This window comes from Chrysoperla carnea, chromosome 1, assembly GCF_905475395.1.
Source record: "Chrysoperla carnea chromosome 1, inChrCarn1.1, whole genome shotgun sequence".
Taxonomy (NCBI): domain Eukaryota; kingdom Metazoa; phylum Arthropoda; class Insecta; order Neuroptera; family Chrysopidae; genus Chrysoperla; species Chrysoperla carnea.
In genome coordinates this window covers 96,593,259-96,605,410 of record NC_058337.1, presented here as the reverse complement: position 1 = coordinate 96,605,410, position 12,152 = coordinate 96,593,259, and the positions used below count along the sequence as shown (strand labels likewise).

Below are 12,152 nucleotides of genomic sequence, written 5' to 3'. Positions count from 1 at the left end.
TGTTGTACTCACAAACATACAACAAATATGAAATAAGTTAAAATAAGATAGAACATGAAAATAATAATGATAATAATAACATGAAAGATCGATCGATTGGTGATTCGTTGAGTTATCGCTAAAGCGTTTGCAGAATGTTTCACGTGGGTATAATTTACGACACATCAAAGCTATGCCCTTATTAAATGAACTCTTGACTATAATAAAATGTAACCTTAATAGAGACCTCTTTTATTATACATATATACAGTATATTTAATATTATATATATAGTAGTTGAACATATATATGAAGTATTTTATATAGCATAGTAAACCCCCCTACCCATCTTCCTCACCTCAACTAGCTCTCATTCCCTTGTAATGATTGTGTGTATCCATCATGCATCCTCATATGAACGAGGTTCTGTAACACATAACATTTACCATTGTCCATCTACATCTTTAACTATCAAACATATGGCTTTACAATTTGGTAACAAGTATAATTGACGGTCATAAAATTAATTCGTGATAAAGCTGACGAAAGCAAAAATAATATCGATGACCTTTGCAGGAAAATATAGCATCAACGTTTTGCAATTTTTCATTACGATCACAGCAAATGAAATTATTTAGGTATGTATAAAGGGTGACAAAAATATATAGAAATCCTTCGGGTGTTTAAATAATTATAAAAACAAAATTATTCAGCAGAATGAAGAAGTAGAATGTTATATCCAGAACAAGTCAGAATAACAACTAACAGTCTTAATTATTTTAATACCAACCTATTATATATGTATTTCCAATTCAGTTTTATAATGTTTTTATCTCTTATCATATTTTTGTATGTCCCATAGATTTACCACCGTATAAGAAATCTTAATCACTCTTTAGGCATATTTCAAAAAGTACCTATAGTTAGTCATGTGGGCGATGGAAGTGAAAACTTAAATCTTTGGAATAACTTTTTTTAAATTTTTTAATTAATTATTTTATCTGTAAATAATTAAAATTTCATAATTTGTAAATTGAAATTATTAACGTGTGTATAAAAAAACTATTCTAAATAATAATAAAAAAAGCAAAAACACAATGTTGCTTAACTTCTGTACTCGGGCAAGAATCGTTGTTTGTGTTAATCATGTTATGGAGCGTGATTTTGTGCACCCAAAAAGTGCTCAGCGTTCCTAAAGAATTTTTCACTTCAAAACTGTTCGTGAAGAAAAAAAAGACGTATGTTTAAGTCGATAAGAGCAAGAGACAGTCAGGACCAGAATGCCAGTTTTACCAATATTATATAAACTGTCTTAAAAATAGTGAACAATAGAAAAGCTTATCGAAAAAATGATAATACAGTAAATTGTAGTAAAATTTATTTCTTACAAGCTGGCATTTTATAAAATTTTCGACTCTGCTAATATTAGTTGTGAAATCAAGAATTAATGAAGCTCTAATTCGTTAAGGTGTGTGTCACATCGAAAATGTTGTTTCCTATTTTTGATGAACATATGCACTGGCGTGTTTAAAATGCATTTGAGAGACGTTGGTTTAATATGGTTCAATGATGGTAATTCTACAACTATAAATGTTTTTTTTTTTTTCATTTTAAACTTCTTTTCATTTAAGAAATCTTAAGAAATCACCTCTTGTTATTATAGGCCTAAAATATTTTTACAAAAAAAAAAAATGTAAGAAAAATAAGTGAGCTTTTTGCAATCTATTTTTACGAACACCTTATATAGAATAGATACAATATATATAAAATAATAATATTGATTCAACTTTTCTCTTATAGTTGATTCAACCAATCATTTTTGATAGATTGTCAGTCACGTCATGATAAATACGATACGTGTGATCGAAACATCTTCTACATAAACGAAAATAAAACATTTAAATACACCTGGGATTCATCATCATCATATTAAAAACTCTTCTCGATGTAATAATAATAGTGTACCTTATATATATATGATATTCCCAACAGAGGAATTCAACCACTCTCCAAATGTTTTTATCCACAGTGCATTATGACTCGTTTATAGTATTAGTGAAGAACACAATATATGTATTTTAGTTACCTCATATGATATCCAGGTCACTTAATTCTGATTTTAAAATACTCCAAAAGGGATTAAGCTCACTAGACAAGTTTTCAACGACATGAAACTGCAAAAAAATTTAAGACCATTGGCTGTTAGCTTCTTAAATCAAAGTTGTTGATATTAAAGGATGTGACTTGATTTTTTTATATAATGTTGGGCAAATATTTTAAGGAAGGGGGGGGGGTGGGGTTTGCACGATTATTTTAAAAAACAAATGATTTCAAAAGTAAGCATATTTAACATTGGCCTTATAGGAAAACGGTAGATGGATAGTATGATTATGAGCACGGTAATGGGGGACACAAATTTAAAAAAATGTATTTTTTTAAATTTTGATGGTAAATTACGTTATAACTTGGCAATATAAGACAAAAAGGAAGAATAAAATGTTTCGATATCTGGACTAGTTTTCAAAATATCGAAAATTGAAAATTTTGTTTAATTATTTTGCTTTCGATATTTCGAATACCAAGGCAGATATCGAAAATTTTTATTCATATTATTCGTCTACATTCATAAAGTTATAACAAAATTCATCGTCAAAGGTGAAAATAAGGTACAAATAAATTCAGCCACAAGTCTAAACTTACTTTGGCGCACATAATACTTTAAATGAGATCCAAAAAAAGATTTGTGAAAATGGATCGTATCAAAATCTGCTTTCCACGATGAATATTTTAATCACCACAAACATACTTAGATAGAAAAGATAACTCAAAAAATTTTAGGCATAATAAAAATATACAATCTGGTTAAATAATTCAAAACATAGCCGTATTCGTTGAATGAATGCATGACTTTATAAAAACAAATCAGTTATTATATAGGTTAGCTACATGGTCAGTTACACTAATTACTGTGAAGATAATTTTTAAACGTTTCAAACAATTGACTTTAATAATATATTAAAAATTATACTGCTGAATAAATATATATAGTTATTATTTGATAGATTCTAACAGAAGACGTATTATAATAATTATCATGTTAAAAAGCATTTCATTTTATGAGAAGGGTAGATTTAACTTTGTACATATGCAGATTGCTTTCATATAGGATTAGATATCGTAATAATACATTTTATATTGTATTTATCTTCTATTGTGTATATCTAATATATGTATATGTATTACTTATATATTTTTTATATTTATTTATCTAAGCTAAGTAAATTTTATTAATGTATTATTAAAAAGCGCATTCAATTCAAATCAAGGACTTTTCACTATCCAAAAAAATTAATTAAAAAATATAAATGCTAATTTTAAAAGTTAAAAATTACATATTTTTTAAGCAATTTTAAGATTTTGGAAATGTCTGGGAATTGTTAAGGAATTTTCGGTCTCGGTTTTGAGTTAAGTTGCAATTTTCTTGTTTGCGTTTCCGTTAACTTTCAAAAAACGAAAAGAAATTGTGAATTTACGAAAAAGCATTATTTGAAAAAAAACAAGTGAAAACAAAATTTAAAAAACTCCTGACAAATTTTTCGGGTACGGAACCGGAACTTGAAGAACACTCTCTACATAGCTAAGAACACTTTCCGTTAAATTACCTTTCAAACGAGACCAAAAAAACAGACACACAGACATAGCGGTCAAACTTATAACACCCCCTTTTTATTGTTCGCGGGCTAAAAAAACAAGTGAAAACAAACTATTGGCTGAGTTAATTGTTGAAATACAATGTATAGTAAATTTTGATTACGCTACCGCTTCGTCTTTTTAACATTATGAAAGTAAAGAAAGATACCTAGTCATCTTAGACAGCCACAGTCGTGTTTATACATATAACACGACTGTTGAGTCACACACACATAACTGATATTACCATTTAATACATACGATAATGTTCTAACTTAATTTGCGCCCTCACAGTGGCAGTGGTGTTTACGAAAAAAATGTTCGAAACAAAGGGTGTTTATTTTTTTTACGGAACATTTTTTACATTTAAACTTGTGTTCTATCTCCATTTTGCTCATTTATGAACTCGGTCCCACTTTTTACGTCCTAAGCACGCTATAAAAATATCAGCCTAATATCTTTTTTCGTTTTTGAGTTACCGTGCCGACAGACAGACAAACGGACAAGCAACCGGAAATGAACTAATTAGGTGATTTCATGAACACCTATGCCAAAATTTTGTTCCTAATATCAAAATTTTTAAAATTTAATTCTAAACTACTTTTGTTCCTTTGTTAAAAAAAGATTCTTCTAAATAATTTCAATCGTTGACACAAACATAAAAAAATACAATTTTTGAAAAATACCTACTTTATGACTAAAAATCATTTTTTATTATAAAACAGAATATACTTAAGAAACGAAAACAAATACTACCAAAACCGAAAATTAAAAAAGTTTCGAAAAATGTAAAATATTAATTTTGACTCCTATACTTCTGTACACAAGAGTCATTTAAAATATCCATTTAGAACCCTTATAATAAAAAAATAACTTCTCAAAATTATTTTACATAAATTAAAAAAGTTTTGTTTTAAAGAAAATATTAAAAACAAGTGAAAACAAACAATTGATTGAGTTAATTGTTGAAATACCATGCATAGACAATGTTGATGACTCTATCACATTACTCATACATACATGCCACACATACATAACTGATATTCCCATAATTACATACTATAAAATTTACGCATAATTTGCGCCCTCACGGGTAAACAGTGATCTTTACGAAAAAATGTTTCAAAGAAAAGTTGGTTGTTTTTTTATAAGAAATATTTTTCACATTTAAACTTTTGTTCTATCTCTAACGGTTTACAAGATGGGTCCTACGGACCCAAGACCCAAATGATCTATGTTGCTCATTTACGAACTTGACCTCACTTTTTACGCCTCAGTACGCTATAAAAATTTCAGCTTGATATCTCTTTTCGTTTTTGAGTAATTGTGATGACAGACGGACAGACAGACAACCGGGAATGGACTAATTAGGTGATTTTATGAAGACCCATACCAAAATTTTTTGCTTAGCTTCAATATTTTTAAGCGTTAAAAACTTGGGACTAAACTTAATATACCTTGATATATTTCATTTGCATGGTATAAAAACTTAATAAAAATTGATATTTATTTACAGTTGGTAAATATTTAAAATACTTAAAAATAGATCAACAAACTTTTATAAATTTGAGAAAGACAAAAAAAAAATTATTTTATAAATCACAGCTGTCAAAATTAAACATCCACCATTCGGAAAAAAAACAATTGCATTTTGTCAGCAATTAAACGAGACGAAAAAGAATTTCTTTTTTTTTTTTCATAAAAATTTTGAATGACATTTTGAAAAATTTGTTTTAAATCATTTTGTGTTGAATATCAATTATGTTTTTTACGTGTATTTGTGTGTATTTTTATTGTGTAGGTTTTTTTGAATATTTATTTTGAATACATTTCACATCAAAAATGACATAAAACAGATATATCAAATCTATGTATACGTTTTGAGGATTTTCACATCTGTTTTAATAATAAATTTTATAATATATTATTATTTATATAGAAAAAGAAAAACATATTTTCTAAAAATATACCAATTTGAATACAGTCGAACTTGCATAGGTGATTTTCGGAATAATATTGTAGTTTTATCTAACTCGCATCATGCTATAAGTAACAGCTACCGGGGGCCAAATAGGGTATTATCATTAGTCAAAAATAAATTATGAAATTTGAAAAAAAGTTAAAATTTATTAAAAAATATACTTAAATATTCTGATTTCGAGTCAAAAAAGCACATTTTTCTTTTAAAATATTAAAATTAAAAATGATGATTTTTAAACTGTATATCACGTGACCTAAAACGCGGGCAAGCACTGATGTGATGTCATATCGGTATGAACCATAGACCATCAGTTAGTTCAGTGTAGACAGGTGGGTATAATATATCCATATATAATAAATATTAATATTTATTATAATTAGTTGTCTATGAATATATCTGTCAAACTTACCAGTGTTATTTCGTTTAATGATACCGATATTACGTCACCAAATTGAATGCCCGCGTTTTTGACAGTTTAAAAAAGGTTTAAAATTTAACTTAAGTTTTTGGCAAAAAAGCGTGTGTATTTTTCTGAAATAAATTTGTGTGCCTTTTTATTAGTAAAATCAACATTTTCAGAGGAAATACGCTAGGAATTTAAAGTGTAAAATTTGTTCAATTTTCAATAGCCACAGGGTATACACTTAGTTGTCAGATTAAACCACAGGGTACATGTCATATACCACCGTATACAATCTATTACAGTTCCGGATGTGGAGCAAATAGCAATTCATTACATTCGGGTGATATGGAAGCAAAAGTATTTTTAACATCTGGAAAACATATGATCGAAATTTTGCTTGAAACAAATATCAGACACTTATTGTTCGGAAAATGACTGTTACCTCATTTTAACCTGCTCCTATAAATTTTCGTCAACAAAAGGTTTTCAGAAGAAATGATCAAGTAAAAGATGTTCTACAAAAACTTTGTTTAAATATTCAGAATCCTTATATTAATTTAATTAGAAATTTATTGTAAAATGACAAACAACTTTTTTTCGATACAATTTCGAAAATCTAATAAATTTGTTGCAAAATTAATAAAAAAGAAAGTTAGTCTCATAAAATCAATAACAACTTTTACTCAAAACATTTCTTAAAAGTTACCTTAATCCGTATATATCAAATTTCATCCAAAGTTGGTTGTTATTTGATAAGAACAAAACTTAAGTCAAAGATAAATTTGCGGTTTTGAAACTGAATTTCAAACTCGAGAGTTTTATTAAACTCTCTATTCCATTTTCTGGAAGCTTTATACCTCATAAAACGAGGTTTGACTTTATTGTTTAAGCAAGTATACTTACATCAATGTTTGTGTATACATTTTCATCGCAACGATAATTCCCATGAAAATATGGAATTTATTAATATTTTTTGTTCAAGTGATTAAAAGAATTTTCACATCGAATATGAAACTCACGCCAAGTATTAAATATATTTTTGTTTTATTTGTCTTGACTCGACAAAATGATTTGTTAAACCTTGGTGTACGTTGGCCTATGTAATACTAATAGTAACAACAAAATAAATTTACAATCTATATACTTTAATAAAAAAATCTTCAAATTTCTGCCTGAAATGGTAGAACTTCTATGTAGAAAAGAAAATCTGTATGAATGCAATTGTTGTTCTACACGGTAAGAAAGGATTTTTTGTGGAATTGACCAATAAAGGAATAGTAACATTAACAATAGTCATGGCAAACGAATCTATCAAATATGGGCGTCAGACCCATACTGGTTGGCGATAACACAATACTTCTGGTGGATAGCCCTTCATTCAGTACTTTAATATTACTTATGCTAACATAGATACTATAGTATCTGTTTATACACCATACCAACATTGTAGTAAACGGATTCTCTTGGAAAAAATCAAATACTTTGATATCATACAAAGCTTCTAAACATCTTGCATTGTTTCATCCGCACATTAATTTTATGATAAGTAAGTTTTTAATCTAGATTACAAAATTTGATGTGCTACCGGCCTGAAATGAACTTACACGAGAAACCACAATAATAAATATTTTAACCTTTGTTATCAAAATTTAAATTTTAAGATTGTTTGACCCATTTTTAAAACGGAAAAAAAAATAGTATTGTAAAATGTTTGATAGTATTGATTGTAAAGTAATAGATCCGAAAGTACGTAAAAAAGAATCCATTTCTGTAAAGGAATTCAAAATAAAATTACATAAAACTAGAGCCGATGTTTCACAAAAAAAAAAAATATAACAAAAAAAAAATAGGTATATCCAGGTTCATCTTAATCACCTCTAGATAAAGATTATTTGTATAATCTTTAAAAAGTATATACCGATTTGTTTAGTAAAAATATTGAAGAAGTTTTCAAATAAACAAGAGATAATGTTAACCATATTTAGGCAAACAAAAACTCTTAATGTTATTTAATCTGGTATCGGATTCGGTATACAAGAAATAAGTAAGCAAAGCAACAAGGTAGTATCGAAAACAATCCGCTTAAACTAATAAAACCAGTGTGTCATGTACTTACTACTACCATTAAACATTAACATTAGACATATTATTCACAAAACCTTTTGCATTTATACTTGCTACTTCTGTCCTCATTAGTGCAATGATCTTCCTTTTAAATAAAAGAAAATTATTAGAAACGAAGGGTTATTACAGATGTTGTTGTGATAAATTTAAATATTTCTTGTCATTGCATATTATCACCCAAGTGGAAAAAATAAGATTTAGCTACTTATTTCTAGTATATAAAAAGGTGTTTAAACTAATTTCTTTTTTTACTTAAATGTTATGAATTCACAAAAATAATATCTTAATTCGTTTGTATTTCTTTTGTTACAGGTGAAAATTCAAATTCATCAGAAGAAGAAATTGTTAGCGGAGCATCCGGTAGTTTACCACCAGAAACACATATGTGCCCAAGATGTCATGAACAATTCACAGAAATGCCGGAGTTTTTAGCACATCGAGCAATATGTGATAGTAAAGCACGACGACATCATGAACCAGCACATTCTGATCCAGAAGATATGGTTGTGTCTGGTGATGAGGATCAAGATGAAGAAGATTTAAGTAGTAACGGTGGTGGTAGTGGTAGTCAAAAAAGACTCGAAGAAGTTCGTCGACATCGACAAGATGCGGCGAACAATAATAACAGTATTGAGGATGGTGAAGAAGACGAAGGAAATGATATGAGAGGGCCATTATTGCCACCATTTCCTGTACCAGCTGCAACTGCTGGGCATGTCACTTTAGAGGCATTACAAAATACCAAAGTAGCCGTAGCACAATTTGCTGCAACAGCATTAGCTAATAACGCAGATAATGAAGCAGCATTACAAGAACTTGCTGTATTGCAATCAACGCTATTTACGCTTCAACATCAGCAAGTTTTTCAATTACAATTAATCAACCAATTACAACAGCAATTATCAATAAATAGACCAAAAGAAAGTGGCCGAACATCACCATCTCCACCTTTGATTCCTGGTGGTATTTCTGGAAGCACTAGTTGTACTACAGTTGAAAATCTAACAACAACGCCACAAATACATCCGCCAAATACAACTACACCACTTCCAATTACAATTCCACAACATCCTCCAATAACGTTGACACCACCAATAAGGCCACCAACACAATTGCGATTATCAACATCATCATCATCGCCGCCATTATTAAGACAAACAACAACAACACCTCCATTGGTTCCAGTTATTCCTTTAGTAACACCAACAAGTCAAAATATACCAGCAACACATACACAAATTCCCAGGCCTGCTGATTTATCTACTATACCACAAACGACGTCCACATTATCTCCAACAGTAGTCACAACTACTTCTGCTCCAGTTACTACGGCCATAACATCATCGTCATCTCCTTCAACATCAGCAACACCTCCTCCATTGTCATCGTTAGCACAAGTTCCTCTCGTCGCTACACAACCACCACTTTGTTCGATATCGTCTTCATTGGCATCTACAATAATCACAAATAATGATCCACCTCCATCTCTAGATGAACCAAATACTCTTGAAATGTTGCAACGTCGTGCACAAGAAGTACTAGATAATGCCAGTCAAGGTTTATTGGCCAGTAATTTAGCCGATGAATTAGCATTTCGCAAAGGAAAAGGTTCAATGTCGCCTTATGATGGCAAATCTGGAAGAAATGAGCCATTTTTCAAACATCGATGTAGATATTGTGGTAAAGTTTTTGGATCTGATTCTGCATTACAAATACACATCCGATCCCATACAGGTGAACGTCCATTTAAGTGTAATGTGTGTGGAAGTCGGTTTACAACCAAAGGCAATCTCAAAGTACATTTCCAAAGGCATACTGCAAAATTTCCACATATTAAAATGAATCCAAACCCAGTTCCAGAACATTTAGATAAATATCATCCGCCATTGTTAGCACAATTGGGACAAAACCGCCCTGTATCGCCAGGAATGCCTCCACATCCTCCACCACACCCACTTCAATTTCCTGGAGCGCATCATCCTTTTCCATTATATCGACCACCATCTGGCCCACTTGATTTACTTCCACCACGACCGTTACCATCACCACAAAGACCTCCAATTGACGGTCCTATAAGAGCATTACCACCGCATCCAATATTTATTCCAAGACGAGATGAACAAGAAGTACCAGAAAATTTAAGTAAACCACCACGAACTCCATCTCCTACACCAAGTAGAGATATGCCGGAACCGCGATGTAAAAGTGAACCTATAGACGATATGATTCCACGTCCACCGTCTCGGCGAAATAGTGAAGCTCATTCTGAAGATAATACAATCATGCCAAAGCAAGAACCCGAAGAGACTGATGAACACGAGCAACCTGAAAATGAAATTAATCAGGAGAGACAATTTCAATCTCCAACACCAACGTATGATGAATGTAGCATGGAAAGTAAATACAGTAACGAGGAGATGATGGATCACGAAGATCAAGATCAAGATTTGAGTCCAATGGAACCAATGGAACACGATCAACATGATTTACAAGATCAACCAGAAAATTTATCGAGTAAGAGTCAATCCATAACGACACCATTATCAATATCAACAGGACAGCGAATGCCCGCTTCCTTTCCCTTTTCACATACAACTTCGTCACCGCCATCCAGTACTTCCTCTGGAAGTTTAGGTCCATTCCCCATTCCGCCGCCCGGTTCAGATCCCGCCAGGGACCCTGCCGTCTATACAAATATGTTACCAAGACCAGGTAGCAATGATAATTCATGGGAAAGTTTAATTGAAGTAACAAAAACATCAGAAACTAGTAAATTACAACAACTTGTCGACAACATAGAACATAAGTTAACAGATCCAAATCAATGCGTTATATGTCATCGAGTTTTATCATGTAAGAGCGCATTACAAATGCATTACAGAACTCATACCGGTGAAAGGCCGTTTAAATGTAAAATATGTGGCAGGGCATTTACAACTAAAGGTAATTTAAAAACACATATGGGAGTGCATCGTGCGAAGCCACCAATGCGTGTACTACATCAATGCCCTGTCTGTCATAAAAAGTTCACAAATGCACTCGTACTCCAACAGCATATTCGACTACACACGGGTGAACCCACCGACTTAACACCAGAACAAATACAAGCCGCCGAAATTAAAGACTTTCCTTCACCGGGTGGATTTCCATTACCAAATTCCATGAATCCATTCTTGAATCAAGGCTTCCCACCTATTCCTGGTCTATCTCCTTTAGGTCCTCCTGGATATCCTCCAATGGGTTATAAACCTGGTGAGTTTGATCATGATGAAGATTTTATGGAGGAAGACGAGGATTTAGATGATATAGATAATGAGTCGAATGCAACGACTGATCAAAATATAACACCAACATTTTCTACATCGTTAGCCGCACTTGAAAATCAGGTGCGAACAATTACTACGATGGCATCACAGCTATCGGCATCCGGTTTAAATAGATCAATTGATGATCTATGTAGCAATAACAACTCTCGTTTATTAACATCCACGCCAAATCAACAAAATGGTGATAAATCCCCCGAAGGGTCTGGAAGAGTAAGTCCAAATGACTCTGATGTACGTCCGCCATCATCACAACGTGTTGGAAGTCCAAATACAGAAGAAGAATCAAATTCCTCACTAGGTGGTGGTGGCGCATTGGATTTAACACCAAGATCATCGCAACATTCTATAGCACATCAACATCTATCCATATTACAGCATCCAATGCAAAGTCCATCACCAAGTCCAGGAACGACTCCTGGACCACCGGGAGCACATCCTCCGTCAGGAGTATTCTCTAATTTTGGATTATTACCACAAGTACCAACATCAGGGCCTCCATTAATGACTTCGGCATTATCATCCTTAACGTCATCTGTATTAACGTCGACGGCATTTAGTCCACTTGGATTGGCAGTGGGTCCCGCAGGTAGGATAATTAAACAAAGGGCGGCATATCACCTATTATCCTTTTAATTCCACAATTATTTTA

General features: G+C 31.6%; 1 protein-coding gene across 3 annotated transcripts in view; it reads left to right on the top strand.

The window, feature by feature from the left end:
- The window catches only part of LOC123301666 (homeotic protein spalt-major-like), a 336,587-nt gene that overhangs the window by 311,493 nt on the left and 12,942 nt on the right, over nt 1–12,152 (top strand). For all 3 annotated transcript variants that reach the window (XM_044884512.1, XM_044884528.1, XM_044884520.1), the window contains exon 3: nt 8,490–12,089. In XM_044884512.1, coding sequence (XP_044740447.1) covers nt 8,490–12,089 — 3,600 coding nt within the window. The remainder of the gene's footprint in view (nt 1–8,489; nt 12,090–12,152) is intronic.